A 16,448-nucleotide genomic window follows, 5' to 3' on the forward strand; every position below is an offset into this window, starting at 1 on the left:
AAGGGACAAGATGCTCAGAGGCAATGAGGCTGAAAGAAGGATGAGAAGTAGGCAATAGACTGAGAAACAGATACCAGAAGGTAGTGCAAGTAAAAAACAAGACAGGACAACGAGGCAGGGAACTGGGATGACATGGTCTGATCAAAGGATGATGGCAGCATCAATTAAGAAACCTCAACATACACTTACAGCTCTTCTTATAGTCTTACGTTCAGAGCAATCAGGGATATGTGTTTAAGTAAATGGGACTGAGAGGTAAAAAGACAGGTCCTAGGACAGACCACTGAGGGAGCACGTAGGCCGAAAAGGAAAGAAGACTGGTCTGACACAAATCCATAAAGAAACTTATCACACCTCGGGTTGCAAAATCACCCCTAATTTCATCTGCAAATCACATTTTCTCTTGGGGGGTGTGCATGCTATACCACTAAAGCACATTCAAAATGCATCCCCCCTCCAGCCTTAAGGAATTATGGGCCCTGTTAGGGGTTTTCTGAGAATGGTAACGGGGGGGGGGGGACTACAATGCCCAGAATTTGTGAGGGAAAGAATGTGCTTCAAATGTGCCTTGAAGGTATAGTCAGTGGTTTAGTGGTCTGGGGTTGTGGGGAGGTCGAAGATGCCTTGCTCCTTCCACAGAAAGGTCCTTATCTTCCACATCCTAGAACTGCCCAATCAGTGCAAAAGGGAAGCATTTTAGCCACTGCGGCCCACGCGAGGCATTTAGCAAAACTGAAAACACACAGTGTTTCTGTTTTAAAAAAACACACCAAAAAAACGGGGGCAAGTTCTGTTAAGTACAATGGAACTTCATGGTAAACACTACTCAAGATTGCGACTAAACATCAGGAGAAACTGTCTGATTGTAAGAGTTGTCTGACAGTGGAAAGAACTGTTTTGGGAGGAGGTGGACTCTCCTTCCTTGGAGATTTTTAAGCAGAGACCAAATGGTCATCTATCATGGATGCTTTAGTTGAGATTCTTGCATTGCAGGGGGTTGGACTAGATGACCCTGGGGTCCCTTCCAACTCTACAATTCCACGATTCTATGAACCACAAAAGATGCAGTCCAAATCATTTGCCCGTCTATGTGCATGGAAAATAGATCTAGCTGAAAGGCACACATGGATACAGATAGCTGCAATACATCCCTGATTATTATTACTGTATTATAAGATTACCATATTATCTTATAGGATTGTATAATTTGAGAAGGGACGTGGCAGTGAGAGGCCGTGGCAAGACTTTCACGAAGGTACCCTGAGCTTCTGAATTTGCCAATAGACCCCTGTGTCTACACAAAGCCTCGAGGGCAAGAAAGAAGGGGTTAATCGGGAGAGGTGGAAGGAGAATGGGAAGAGGCTCCACATCCCTCCCTGTTTTTGTTTTTCTTTCTCTCCTCTTTTTTCCAGCCACCTCTGTGGCCAGGGTCCCATCCCATCCGCAGCAGGAAGCAGGTGATAACAAGTATTCTTGGCCCCAGGCCACCAGCCTCTCCCCCACCACACTAGAGTGGACGCCACTGCAAGCCCCTGGGCAGATCCCATCTGAGCAGAGCCCAAAGTGTAAGGAGAGAGAGAAAGAAGAGGAATGATTTCTTACTAGAGAAACTAAGCTGCTCCCTTTGCCGCTTGAGATTCAGAGCCACCCAATCTCTTGGTCTGCAAGCGCTCCAACTCATCCTTTCGCCTGCCGAAACAGTGAAACAAGCTACAAGATCCAAGGTTTATATCCAAGAGACTATGTCAACTTTGCAACCATTTGCAATGCATCCCGTTAATGGGTAGAAACAATCCACTTAACAGTGATAGGTGCCATATGAAGTTATCCTGCAACTAAAAAAGGTACGTGGGTGGTGTTATGGTCTAAACCACTGAGCTTCTTGTGCCTGCCGACTGGAAGGTTGGTGGTTCAAATCCCCACAATAGTGGTGAGCTCCCATTGCTCTGTCCCTGCCAACCTAGCAGTTCGAAAGCACACCAGTGCAAGTAGATAAATAGGTACCATTGCGGTGGGAAGGTAAACGGCGTTTCTGTGCGCTCTGTTTTCCATCACGGTGTTCTGTTGTGCCAGAAGCAGTTTAGTCATGCTGGCCACACAACCCTGAAAGCTGTCTGTGGACAAACGCCGGCTCCCTTGGTCTGAAAGTGAGCGCTGTATCCCACAGTCACCTTTGACTGGAATTAACCTTCCCGGGGTCCTTTACTTTTACCTAGCTATCCTGCAACAGACAGCTCTTTCCCCTCATCAGTCAGCTAGGGCTTAATATTTGCAAGGACTCAGACATCCCAAGAGCAGGCCGTAAGACACTGCAGCCTCTGAGCAAGTGCAGCATGGCTCCCCATAGGGCTTTCTCCTCAGGTGCTGTCACTGCCTCCTTTTCGACACCTGATGAAAACATTTCTGTTTCAGTTGGGCCCACGCGGACACGCCATTTGATTGCATCTGGTCTTACATTTGTTTTGAGCATTTTAACGTTTTCAGCTGTGTTTTTTTTTCTTCCAGTTTTAAAATGCTTTAAATACTTCTTTGTTTTATTTTTAACTGTAGTTTTGGTCATGCAAGTTTTTGCTGCCCTGGGCTTGTTTTATTAATGCATTTCCAAGAAGCATCCTGATAAGGTTAGGCCCCTCTACACGATCCTCATCTAGGAACTGATGGATCTTTATCATTCTGGTTTCCCTCCGATTCTTTATTTTCCCAGTTTTGTGTCCACTTCTCTACATTTCCTCACAGGTTTGCATTTTTTAAAGTCCTCATGAAGATTCAAACTTCTCCTAATGTGTACAATATACACATTATTGCAAAGTAATCCCCACTAATACAGTGTTGTTGTGTGTGTTGTTTTCACAGTTATATGCATTTTTAAGCACACTTTACCCTAGTATATGCAGTTTTGCACAGCTTACTTGGCTAGAGAACTGCATGGCAAAATCCACAAAAATGTTTTTGTTCACAAGATTCAGGTCTAAATACGAAGTGAATTGAAATTTTCTCTCTTCCTTCACTCATCCACATCATTTCGTGGGGTTTTTAGTTTTTTTGTTTTTTAAAGAGGCAGTGGATTGCTCGCCCAAAGGACAGCAGCAAACTAAGCTCTAAGACAAGCTTGATGCCTTCATACACCTGAGAGTTTAAAGGCTTCAGAGAGGCTTCCTGGGGTGCTCAGCGATCCCAAGTTCCTGGAGACTGCACAGGCTGAGGCTTGGGTCTCAGACAGAAGAAACTATATTGAATCTCCAGTGGTGGAGTTACTGTTATAAGGGGGAATTCTCTCTATTTCAAAAACAACTGGACAGGGGAATATGGTCCCAAGAGAGGAGGAGGAGGAGGAGGAGGAGGAACATTTGCCATGGGAAATGTTAAAAATAGTCTGGATAAAAATATTTCCGGGCAGGGAGAGGGTTTTGATGCAACACACCCAAGGGTTTTGGCTCCAGGGACACCTCCCTGTCTGGTGGGAGCCATACTTACTTCTGGTAATGTTAACAGTTTATGTCATAGCTGTCAACTTTTCCCTTTTCTTGCGAGGAATCCTATTCAGAATAAGGGAATTTCCCTTAAAAAAGGGAAACGTTGACAGCTATGCTTTATATGAAAGCCTGCTAGGTAAAGGTAAAGGTAAAAGCTTTTGTACACCATGCCTCTCTAACCTCTGCCCAGGCAAGCAAGAGGCATTAACAGAGATCAAGGACACGTTCCAGCCAGGCAAAAAACACACACCCAAGGAGGGTGTGAATCAGGGCCAATGAGGGATGTGGCTGGGGAGCAGGTGTGGCCTGGGAAGAAACTCAAGGGCCAGGCAGAGAGACTTGGAGGGCCTGAGGTTCCCCACCCCCAATTTTAGACCACACTTTTCTGTCTTTCTGATGTCTGGTTCTGTTGGGATAGCTCATTCTGCCTGGCCAAATGGGATGGAAAGTTATTTAATGCTAAAGACACTGGCAAGCTCCTGGAAGACGGAAGCACAATCTATGCAGGTATGGTTCTTACATGACTGTCCCACCTTTCACTCTGGCACAGCAAAGAACCCACCACCTGATGACTGCCTCTTTCCTGGAAGGCATAACATCCCTACCCTGTGTGAGCGACTGTAAAAATGCCAGCTATCCCACCTCTTGCTTCAACAGAATGCCCTAGGGACATTCTCCTGAACGGATCAATTCCTCCTACAAAGAGATTTACAGACCCTCCTGGCCTCAAGAGCTGCATCCCAGCCAAATCAATGGACCTGGCATTCATCTAATTGTTTTCAGCCAACTAAAACCGAGTTCTTTTCTCTCTTTCAGAACACACAGTGGCTCGATGGTTTTCTTAACAAGAAAAAGGAATCACCTTTTATTGCAATCTCCCCGCCAACAATCGGTCCAAGCCCAACAGCACCCCCAATTGCATCTGACATCACACTTCTGTATAGTCAGGTTTGCTGCCAAATCTTTGGCCCATTCAAGCAGGAGTTGCTCATCTGGACAAGAGTTTTGTTCATTGTCGGAAAAGTCATTGTCTCCCCACTTCCACTCCTTCCAATACGTGTAGCTTCCTGACTCATTTCTTAGGGGTTTCAAGCCCATGCATCCTTTGGAACACACTACAGTCATACCTTGGGTAACAGATGCTTCAGGTGGTGTTTTTTGGGGTTATGGACACGCCGAAACCTGGAAGTACCGGAATGGGTTACTTCCAGTTTTTGGCGGTCGCGCATGCACAGAAACACTAGATCGTGCTTTGCGCATGCACAGAAGCTCCAAATCACAGCCCACGCATGCGCAGACGTGGCGCTGTGGGTTGTGAACGTGCCTCGAGCGTCCCCTGTATAAATGAACCCGAGCGTCCACTGTATAAATGAAAGATGCCAGCCCAGACCACCCCAATTCCCCGAAACATACATGAAAGCAAAGCACAAATCCCCAAGGATTGCAGCAGGTCTCCTTTACAAGCTAGAACAGATGATCCGATATCAGGTCTGTGCTATTAATTTGGGCCAGGCTGCAAACACAGTTCATGGGTGTGATTATTCCAGCTGGAGGAGTCCAGCTCATCCAGGGAACAATCAGCGAGGCAGAGGAGAGAGGGAGCTCCCTGGCCTCACACGGTCAAGTCAGCTCTGGCAGAAGAAGAGCGAGAGGACCGGCTGCTCTTTGTGGAACTCTTATGGTGGAAGTGAGCCTTGGGCTCATAGTGACTGGGAATCACACCATGAGAAGGCATCCCATTGGCTCCTCCCTCTGCCGGGGCCAGGAAGTGCTGCGATTTCTTCTCTTGCTTCTGATTGGACCAGTTGTCCTGCTGTTCGTAAGAGGCAGTGGTGGGTGGGGCAATCGTGCGGCGCCTCCTGCAGCGGTTCTTGAACAAGAGGTGGGCCAGCTCCACCAAGCTGAGCAAGGCTGAAACCAGCCCCACCATGAAGTAGAACTGGATGAAGATGGTCTTCTCGGTTGGCCGAGAGACAAAGCAGTCGATGAGGTGAGGGCACAGGTGATGCTTGCAGATGTACTGATACCCCACCTGGAAGCCGTACAACATCCATTGTCCGACCAGGAATCCCATCTCAGCCAAGATCCTCACCACCACGTTGACAATGTAGAAGGTCTTGATGTTTTGGCTGCGCTGGCTGGGCTGAGGCCCGAATTTTGCGGGCGCCTTTCCCCCCGCCCGGCTGGCTTCCTCCTCTCCCGTTTCCATCTCCTTCTGGTTGATCTTCGTGGTCTGGTGCATGGAGTAGATGACAAAGAGGACCGCCGGGGCGGAGAGCACCACAATGTGGAAGACCCAGAAGCGGTAGTGGGAGATGGGGAAGGCCAAGTCGTAGCAGATCTGCTTGCAGCCAACCTGCCGCGTGTTGCACTCAAACTCCTCCTGCTCGTCGTCGAAGACGTCGCTGCCCACCGTGGCCAGGATCAGGATGCGGAAGATGAGCATCACCACCAGCCAGAAGCGGCCCACCATGGGAGAGTGCTCCTGCACCGCGTCCAGAAGGGAGCTCAAGAACCCCCACTCACCCATGGCTGCTGCAGCAGGGAGGGGAGGAAGGGAAATAAATCGAGAGGTCAGCTTCACTGGAGATCCTTCCCAGGACTGGCGATCTTGCTAAGGGTTGACACATGTAGCTACTCCATGAGCCTGGGGAGGGGACGAAAGCATTCACTTTTAAAGGCCAGCCACTAAGTGGGGGAAGATTGGGAAGCCTGGCTGACAATGGGCAGCTGCTGGAACAAGGTAGGGAAAGAACAAGGTTGGGGAAGAACCTGGAAGGTTGGTCCATAGCTCAGTGGTAGAACATCTGCTTTGCATGCAAAAGGTTGCAGGTTCATCCCCCAACATCTCTGTATAATATAAGGCTGTCCCCTCTGTCTGAAACCTGTTTGCAGTCAACGAAACAGTACTAAGCTAGACAGGCCAATGATTGGAAGCTTTGATCATCTAGTAAAACCCTCTGCAATGCAGAAATAACAACTAAAGAATCCCTGAGAGATAGCCATTCAACCTCTCTTTAAAAAAACTCCAAATCATCGGTCCATCTGGCTCAGGACTGTTGACGCTGACTGCAAACAGGTCTCCAGGGTTTCAGATAGAGGATCAAACCTGCAACCTTGGTGTTATCAGTACCACACTGCAACTGACTGAGCTATCCAGAGCATCTGTTTGGCTTGCATAAAGCCCCGTGCACAATCCCGAACATATCCAGACTGGACCACTGTCTGAAATCCTGGAGAGCTGCTGCCAGTCTGTGCAGACCAAAACTGTGGTCCTCTGGGTGTTGGCAGACTACAGCTTCCATCACCCCTGACTGCTGGCCATGATCTCTGGGACCGATGGGAGTTCGAGTCCAACAATTACCATGGTAGATGGAGCAGTGGTTTGACTCAGCACAAGGCTGTCCCCATGGTGACTTCTATTCCTATGGCGCACTGAGCCTCAATCAGCAAGTGCAGAGCATCTATACTGGAGAGGTCTCCCTGCCCCCATGTATCAAAGCAAGGCTATTTTAATTCTGTGAAAGGGGTATGACCTTGGCAACACCGAGAGAGCTTGGGGGGTTGCTGGTGGATGTTTTATGTCTGTTGCCAAGTTATCTGGAGAGGGGAGAAGATAAAACCAGACAGCTCAAACTGGCCCAGGCCAGCTGGAGTGCGCAGACCTCTAGGGCGACAGATTGGTATACCAGCCGGGGAAGGGCCTTTCCGCTGGGGATTGGGAAGAAAGACACAGGCCTTAAAGAAAAAGAATATACTATCTTGCAATATTTGTCAAATGCCTAATAACTTAAGGACCCTTAACTTCAGAACTAAACTCTTGCACCTGGGATGACTTGCTTTTAAAATCATGTAAAAATTGCACCGCACTTGGAAGATTGTGTCTCTGCGTGAGTATGCCACCTGTTTGGAATGAGACATACCAGGAACAGTAACTCATTCAGAGATAAAACAGGCAGCCTCCTCTGAAAGCAGGTGACTCTGGTGTGTCTCTGCATAGCACATGATCTGTTGTAGTGCAGCAGGGAAATTATGCACTGCCACCTAACAAACAAACACCAGAGATGCAACAGTGATCTTGGCACACCGTTTGGGAACGGCTGATACAGGACTAAGTACAGTACAGCATCTATTTTATTAATTAATCTGTTTTGGAAATAGGGGAAATGCCATAGTTGCATGGATGGGGGAAGTGTGTATGTGAGCGAGCGAGTGTGAGTGTGAGTGTGTGTGTGTGTGTGTGTGTAGGGGAAGAGAAAGTTGCCACTTTCTGGTTGCACTGCTGGTTTTTTAATAGCTATTTGACAAGCTGAAACTCAACAGATCTATGCTCTTCCCCAGCACTGAGATGCAATGATCAAGAAAGCTCCATGTGTTGAATTGTCAGCTGTTGTCTTGTTTTTAAAGGGAGAGGGAAGGTGAACATTCTCTTGCAAATCTCTCTCCCCTTCCTTGATAGAAATAAGAAATGCATTCTAGATTCCTACCACCTTCCTTCTCTTGATTCCCCCCCCAACACCCCATAATACTTTACAGAACCAAGGCTGCAACTTTACTAATTTAAAATCAGTACTAGTCAATTAAAAATCCTTGTTGCAGATTAAAACCCACCACTGATACGAATACTTAGTGGCGCAGGCTGCACAAACCGCTCCCTTTCCCAGTGCCAATTTTACATCCTCCACTACAACAACAACAAATAATCCCAACATTTTATTAAGATGGCTCCAAGACCTATATTCAAATCCCTATTTAGCCACGAAACTCACTGAGGGACCTTGGACCAAGTCACTGTGTCTGAGTCTGGCCTATAGAACTGTAGAGTTGGAAGGGGCCATGGGAGGAGGGATCATCTCATCCAACCCCTCCGATGCAAGACAATTTTGCCCAAGCTGGGTCTTGAACCCACAACCCTGAGATTAAGATGTTCTAGCGCAGGGGTCGGCAACCTAAGGCCCAGGGGCCGGATGCGGTCCAATTGCCTTCTCAATCCGCCCCGTGGATGGTCTGGCAATCAGCGTGTTTTTACATGAGTAGAATGTGTCCTTTTATTTAAAATGCATCTCTGGGTTATTTGTGGGGCATAGGAATTCATGCATTTTTTAATTTTTATTTTCAAAATATAGTCTGGCCCCCCACATGGTCTGAGGGACAATGGACCAGCCCACGGCTGAAAAAGGTTGCTGACCCCTGCTCTAGCGACTGAGCTATCATTGGCATCCTTGTTGCGAAGATAAACTAGGTCATAAACCGGGAAGGGGAAGAACCCGGGAGGTGGGAGAGAGAAATCAGGCAGGCAGGCAGGTACCGACTAGAGTTTCCTTTCTTGCAATCAAAATCACTGACCAGAAAAAGAGGGTGGCAGTCAGCACACATATATGCACATATATATATACCGTATATTTAAACCTTGATCTTAAGCATCTCACCCTACTAAAATTTTAAAGGCCTGTTGCTCTGCTTTGTTACTCTAATACAGGCATAGGCAAACTCGGCCCTCCAGATGTTTTGAGACTACAATTCCCATCATCTCTGACCACCTGTCCTGTTAGCTAGGGATGATGGGAGTTGTAGTCCCCAAACATCTGGAGGGCCGAGTTTACCTATGCCTGCTCTAATAGGAGATGTTCCACATCCAAAATTCTTAAACGGATGAAGGTATGCTGTATTAAAGGCACACACCATTCCTTCTTTTGTTCATTAAATTGCATATTATTGCATACTATGAAGGATGCCCTTCTGTGGGGCTAGAAAAGGGCAGTTTATTCTGACTTTAACTACCGATTCATTAAGGCTGCAATCACACCTGTACATGGAAGTACGTTTCATCAAATCCACACTATTATTTTCACTAAGGAGACAAGTGTCAGTTTGCCCTGTAAGGCAAATGATTAGTCAGCTAGCAGTTGACTGCTTATGCAGAAAGAAGTCCCCCTTAGTTCTGCAGGACTCACTGTCAGCTGACTGTGTATAGGATGGCAGCTTTAAAATCTTACGTTGGCTGGCAGGCCTAGTGGATATATCATGATACAGCTAAGCTACATTTAGATCCAAGCATTCATTGCACATTCATGTAAAGTCACAAGCTGCCTTATCTTCTTAAGCAAAAACACTCTTATTAGAAATTCTGGAATAATTAAATATTTACTGTTTTTTTATATTAAAATAAAAAAACAGAAAGGCAAAGAATGGAGGCCTCTTATGGACTATTTGAAAAAAAATACTTTAGTCAAATGAAATCGCGGGCAGGGTTCAAGATAAAAGCAGCGTTAGAAAAAATTATAAAATAACAGAAACTTTTTTTGTGATAGGTAGACATATAATGCAGTAGAAAAGATCTGAGTAAAAACGCCGTGGAGTTGGGAAGTCAACTTATGAAACAATGTAATAATTCCATGAGATTGTGAAAATGTTGGAAAATGTAATAAAAAATTATACAGCAAAAAACAACAACAGAAAAGCTACGGGGTTTTGTTTTTGTTTATTAGGGGTTTCCATCAGAAACCTCATTTAATGAAGTGCGTAAACTTATATGAAGGTGGTGGTCATTATACACACTGATTCTTACTCATTTGCACAGCACATATTTTCCTATTTAGCTAGCCCCTTTCCCCATGCAGCGCTCAGTCTCCTAGAGGCTAACATCCCCAGAGGGTTCCAGTCTCTCCAGCCCCAGCCCCAAATGTTCCCTTCCTCTGGATAGTTCCCTGGTCCCTTATTTGTCTACCCCGCCAATGCCAGAGGCTGCAGAACAGGGCAAGGGAAGCTCCCCTGAGGCCATGGAATAAACAATTGCCTGAAATCCATTGTGTGGGCAGCAGAATGGGATTGGAAGCTAGCAAACTGCCTTACAGCCAAGTCCACCTGATTCAGTTCTGCCCACACTGACCAGCAGCTGCTCTCCAAGGTTCCAGGCAGGACTCTCTTGCAGCCCTTCCTGGAAATGCAGGGACTGGACTTCTTGGGACCTTCTACCTGCAAGGCAGGTGTTCCGTCCCTGAGCTATGGCCCTTCCCCCCAGGTCTCCTTTGCTTTCCTTATCTGTGCCTCCGATAATCTCTGTCAGGGAGAAAGATTCAGAAGGGGCCACAGGCCTAGTAACAGGGCGGCCCTCAACACCTGTGCGCCCAGGTGAGCGCATGGAGGGTCACAGTCCAGGTGGAGAGATGCTCCTTGCCCCAAGGCAGTGCACTGCCTACAGACTCTCCATCGCAGCTCCCCACTCTTCTTCCAAGCATAGGCATAATTTAACATACATCTTCTCCTCCTTCTTAACTTACTCTGTGCACCTGTAATTATGTACTTTTTATTTTTCAATAAAGACTATTAAAATAAAAAATAAACACCATGCAAATCCACCCCTGACTTTTAGGTAGGTGCATTTTCAACAGGTTGTCCCTCCTGCCAGCCGTCTCCCTCATATTTGGGTCCCCACTCCTCCTGCAAGGCCCAGAGGCACCTCCTCCTGCCATCTGTAATGGTGCCTACCTCTCCTCCTGCTCTTCTAAGGCAGCTTAGCTGGCATCCCCTCGCTCTGCTCTCCTCCCTGGACTGGGCTGGCTTCAGCTCTGCCTAGGAGAGGGGCATAGGGACAGAGGGAGGGAGAGGCAGGGCTTCCCCCTGTGGCTCAGCTGGGAAGCTTTTAAAGCGACAGGCCTGCCCTGCCTACTTCTGTGCCAGGACCCCCCTCCCAGGGCTCGAGGGGGGGGGGAGAGGCATGTCCAACCCAACTGGCTCTCTGAGGAGAAGCTGGGGCAAAGGCAGTGGTTCAGGCGTAAGGGACAAGGGGGAGGCCTGCAGTCATGTGACACACCCACAAAAGGTTTCAAATTTATCAATATAATAATCCCAGTTTACAGTTCAACTGAACAGCTAAAATGTTCCCTGTCAGAGCTATGGGGAACCAGGCAGAGGACCTTCTTGGCAGTGGCACCCACCCTGTGGAACTCCCTCCTGTCAGAAGTCAAAGAAATAAACGACGACCTGAGTTTTAGAATACATCTGAAGGCAGCCCTGTATAGGGAAGCCTTTAATGTTTGATGCTTTGCTGTAGTTTTATAAATTGTTGGAAGGCGCCCAGAGTAGCTGAGGCAACCCAGTTTGTGTTTCTATACAGTACAGTATTGTGATTTTATGCTGCGAACCATCATGAGACCTGCGGGTATAGGACAGTATATAAAATTAACAACAACACACGGAGCACATCCTCAACTTCCAGTTCTGTACGTTGATTTCAGAGCTCAGACAGACTCATCCACTAGGCTTTTTTTTTTTTTTTTTTTTGGTAGTAACAGCCTTTAAATAGCACAGCACATGAGAGTATAAAGTGTTGGCTGAGTCTGTGCAGAGTCCCCCATCTCCATCCCCACCCCAGTGGAAAATCTGACAGCTCTTTCGACACTTGACTGCTTTCCAATAAACACTTTGGTCTAACTGATACGGGGCCCTGGAATGTCATTTTGATGTTTGGCGCTGGGCAGAGGGCAAGGGGGCCACACCAACTGGCCTTGTCAGAAAGCATCAGCACTCTGCAGCCATACACTTTAAAATGGTGAAATATCCACGTAAGCTGAAGAGAAATCAAAGTATATCTACAGTAAAAGTGCAGGCCCTGCCTCTTTCCCCAAAGGCACCCACACAAGAGAAGAGCAAGAGCTTTTCCTTCCCCTATTCCCAATGGAGACATATTCCAGCCCCATTATTCCTGGACTACGTGCTGTGAACAATGTACATTAATATTTGCATGTGAAGCGAGGCTCCTTGCTGTGTCTCTGCATACTTCCTTGCTGTGCCCTTGTTCCTTCCAACTTGCTTCCACAGAAGGTGGGTAGTAACCCATACAGTGGTACCTCAGGTTACAGACTCCGCTAACCCAGAAATAGTACCTCGGGTTAAGAACTTTACCTCAGGTTGAGAACAGAAATCACATGGCAGCAGCGGGAGGCCCCATTAGCTAAAGTGGTACCTCAGGTTAAGAATGATTTCAGGTTAAGAACAGACCTCTAGAACGAATTAAGTTCTTAACCCGAGGTACCACTGTACTTTTTTTCTAGGAAAAAAAAGGCGCCGGTACTGCGTACCCTTGAGTAGGAAAAAAAAAGCACTGGTAGTAACTGTGCCGATTTGTAGCGTTGGGTACAATCAATCAGTCCCAGCGCAGACTGTAGAGCTTTGTACCATCAAGAGTTGCCTGCTGTGTCCCTGCTCTGAGCTAGCTTGCTTCTATTCAGGAGACATGCTTACATGTGCAATTTATACATGGGCAGGAGAGGGGCAGAAAGACTGTCCTGCAAACAGGATACCTCTTTCATGAGAGGTATGAAAGACGTGCAGCTCAGTGGCGGAGCATTTGTTTTTGCATCTACAAGATCCCAGCTTCAGTTGCCAGAACCTCCAGAAAGGACTGGGCGAGATTGTTGTGAAGTTCTGGAGTGTCATGGATAGACAGGTGTAGACAAGAGGAACAAATGGCCTGACTCAGTGTAAGTCAACATCTAACGTTCCCCTCAAAGGATTAATTTTTTGAGAGTGAAAAATGTGAAGCGTGTCTATCAGACATTTGGGAAGCAACTGCTTAAAGGAGATGCGAATGGCAAGGCTATTGCTTGACAGTGGAGCATGGAATTCACCTACAGATAATAGTTCTGGAGTGGCAGGTTTTGTGTATCCCACACCATTTCCTCCGCACTGTGATCTTTCCCACCAATGAAGACCTTATTCAAAGCACTCCTCTTTCTCTTTCTATTCTAGGACCTCTAGGAAGATGCCATACTTAATAATAAAATCACTGCAGATAAGAGTAAGGAAATGTGCACTTCAAATACATTTTACTGTTTCAGCCAGCCACACAGAGAGGGAAAATTTGGAGAACTATTGATTGGTTTAATTTTAACCGCCCATCACAGTACATCAAATAAAAGCAAGTTTGTTCACATGGCTATTCAACTTGTTTGTTGGTATTACAAAAATAAAAGTGTTCAATTATTTCTAAATACATTGCTTTTCCTTGAGACACCCTGTGATTTTTGCATTTGTCACTAATATCTGGCATGCCTATTAAAAGTTAGAGAACTATCATCTCTAGAGTCGAATTGTACAGTAACGTTTCCATTTTATATCTTTTTCCAGTATTTGTTGGCTCACGAGCAACTCTACCACAGACAGTAAAAAAACACCACTTTTTATGGCCTAACATTTCCAGCAGTTTGAACAAAACACTTTTATTTATGTTACACTTATCAGTAGTGGACTAACACAGCACCTGATAAACCATTTTGACACATTTTCTCTTAATTTCCATGCATGAAGAAAGAGTACGGCTGATCTTCCAAAGATGTTTCCATACAGACTTGGAGAGGTATATTCACTTCCACGCCTAGAGTCCACTTTCATTACTGTATATCTTTCATTTTGCCAGTTCACCCTCCTACTCGCAGGATTTTATTGTCAAAATCTGATATTCCAGAACTAGCATGACTCTCAAACCGTGCTGCATGGAACCAGAAAAAAACAACATACAAGTACGGTATTCCTTCCTTGACACATTCCCTTTTCCACCCTCGAGAACTGGAGCCAAGTGCTTTGACAAACAAAGGCAAAGGGGTTCTTTGTTAAGGTTTGAAACACTAATAAGTGGAAAAAAGCCTGGAATTTATTCAGCAGCAGACTTCTCATATACAAGGATAGAGAACCACTCCTTTACACAAGAGTAAACACAATAGACCAGTGGATCCCAATGGGCAGTGCTTTTTTTCCTTGGGGTACAGTTCTTCCCCCCTCCCCAAAATGTTAAAAAGTGTGGCACTTACTGCAACACCTTCATGGTGAGTACTGACACCTTCTTTCTATAAAAAAGCACGGTCAATTGGTGGCACCATTCACATAATAAAAACTACCAGATACCAAAGGTTTCAAAAGTAGGGGGTCCATGGTTTGGCTTTTGAAAAACAGGGGGTTTGCAGTACTTAGCCAACTGGGAAGCACTGGAATAAAGCAGGACACAGGAATAGGACAGACTAACATACCAGACCCTCCTTTTTACACAAGGATACCAGGCAAACAATCCCTTCTTTAAACAAGGACAGAACATACCTGGCAAGAGCCTCTTCTTCCAGCTGCTGGGACCCCCAGGGATGTAGTAGCACCTCAGTCAACCTCATTCTGGCCAGGCTATGCAGAACCTACATCAGTTTAGGCCTGCAGCAAAGCTCCCCCATCTCTTGCTTAAGCCCTATGGCTTTTGTCTGCCCCAGTCATGAGGATTAATTGATGAGCTCCCTTCACCTGGCTTGATTGTTAAGCTCCCTTCACCTGGCATTTGGCAGGGGGTGTCTCATGGTCTAATCCAAAAGTAATTAGCCTACAGCAGTGCTATGTCTGCACAAGGAGCACCCCTGCAAACAATTTTGAGTCATTACAACTGGGCTTAGGAGAGCGGGGAAGTCCTGCTTCCTTTTATTAAAAAAAATAATATTTATTAAGAGTTTAAAGATTACAAAAAGAAAGAAAAAGAATTAAACAAATCAATATAATACAATACAAAAACACTACATAGAACATTGAATTAACAAAAACAATTAAAAACACTTCCAATATTTTCAATCTTAGCTTTCATTCACTTGTTTCATTGACTTCCTCACGCCTCCCTTTTTGTATTCCACTTCAATTAACTGTTTCAGCAATTCCTTTCCATCTTCCTCCTGCTTCCATAGTGACATGGAGGGTTAATTGTGCAAGGCCACCGACACCTCCTCGGATTAACAATTCATCTTCCTCATTCTCAGGACACCAAGCAAAAGCCAGAGAAGTTTTGTCCTCCTACCTGCAATGTTCTGTTCCTAGTTGGGAGCAAGGCAGCCTCAGTTACTGGGAATCCCCTTTCTTGGACAACAGGACAAAGGAACAGTGTCACTTCCCCCCAAAGAGGGGTTTCCTCATTGAAGCCTCTTTGTGGCAAGCAGAACATTTAATAGTCTAGATTGGAGTCACCCATAAGGGGCAGTGAGAGCTCAGAGGCTAAGTGGGTGCCAGGAGGAAATATTGAGAGTATTGTGCCCATGGGCAGCATGCTGGCAATTCTTGCTCTATACCACATCATTTTCCCATTAGAAAAACAGGAGTAAAATAACTGGATAAGGATATTATTAATAAGCTCAGCTCAGGCCTTCCCTGCCACTGATACAAGCTAGGTTCGAGACAAGCTACCTATAAGTGTAGCTTATTGCAAACCACCATCCTAAGGTATGTTACCTTAGAAAGCTGAAGTGGCAGTTTTCCAGAAAGAGATGCTCAGGCATCTGTTTCCCTTGATGTGCTGTTATGAATCAATATTGGCTGCAATAAGCTACACTGCAAAAATCCAAGACAAGACTTGACTTCCTTAGAGATTTCTGACTCAAGAGAAGACACATTTGAGGTCCTGAAACTCTGTGGCACAATTAGGGTAACATTTGAGGGCTCTCCTGACAAGGATTTCAAAAATGTCCCTGGTCTGGAGCAAAGGATGACAAGGTTTCTACAACAAAAAGATTTTTTTGGAATGCAGGAAGTGCCAGAATGTAGCACAGCCTAATTTCTATTGAAAACACAATGCACCTTAAGTACCAAAGGGAGAATGTTCAGCTTTAATATAGATCTAGGTAAATACCATCAGAAGTGACTGCCTCGTGTTTAATAATGTGCATTAAGGCCCTGACCCAAACGGGCAAAATTAGAACATAGGGCACTTTTGCATACATGAATCTTTTGTACTGGGGAAATACAGTCGCTGGCCTGAGGTTTCTGCATCCCTGCTTGGACTGGGGATAATGAGAGTTGTAGTCCAACAATTCTAGAGTCATGGGATCCCATCTCTGGCTTAGTGTTACAAGAACATGCTACGGTGAACTTGCGCACTCCACCTCCCCACAATGTATTTTTCTTTAGCACAAAAACAAACATGGTGATTCAGAAGTAGCAGAATTTCTAAGTGACAAC

General features: G+C 45.9%; 1 protein-coding gene across 2 annotated transcripts; it reads right to left on the reverse strand.

The window, feature by feature from the left end:
- Positions 1–4,826: 4,826 nt before the first annotated feature.
- Positions 4,827–11,096, reverse strand: GJD3 (gap junction protein delta 3). Of its 2 annotated transcripts, none has more exons than XM_081838188.1 (2): positions 10,962–11,096; positions 4,827–6,008 (listed from the first exon to the last, which is right to left on the reverse strand). In XM_081838188.1, exon 2 carries the CDS (start codon positions 6,001–6,003, stop codon positions 5,086–5,088), a length of 918 nt encoding a protein of 305 aa, XP_081694314.1. In that variant the 5' UTR covers positions 6,004–6,008; positions 10,962–11,096; the 3' UTR covers positions 4,827–5,085. The 2 variants fall into 2 exon arrangements, with proteins under 2 accessions (XP_081694314.1, XP_081694315.1); XM_081838189.1 differs by having other exon boundaries at positions 4,827–6,005; positions 10,962–11,093.
- Positions 11,097–16,448: the final 5,352 nt, after the last annotated feature.

The sequence above is a fragment of the Podarcis erhardii genome (genome assembly GCF_964252035.2).
Source record: "Podarcis erhardii genome assembly, chromosome: 13".
In the NCBI taxonomy this organism is placed as follows: domain Eukaryota; kingdom Metazoa; phylum Chordata; class Lepidosauria; order Squamata; family Lacertidae; genus Podarcis; species Podarcis erhardii.

What these genes read in the sequence shown, in the direction of transcription:
- GJD3 (XM_081838188.1), bottom strand. Translation starts at nt 6,003, where the DNA reads ATGGGTGAGTGGGGGTTCTTGAGCTCCCTTCTGGACGCGGTGCAGGAG.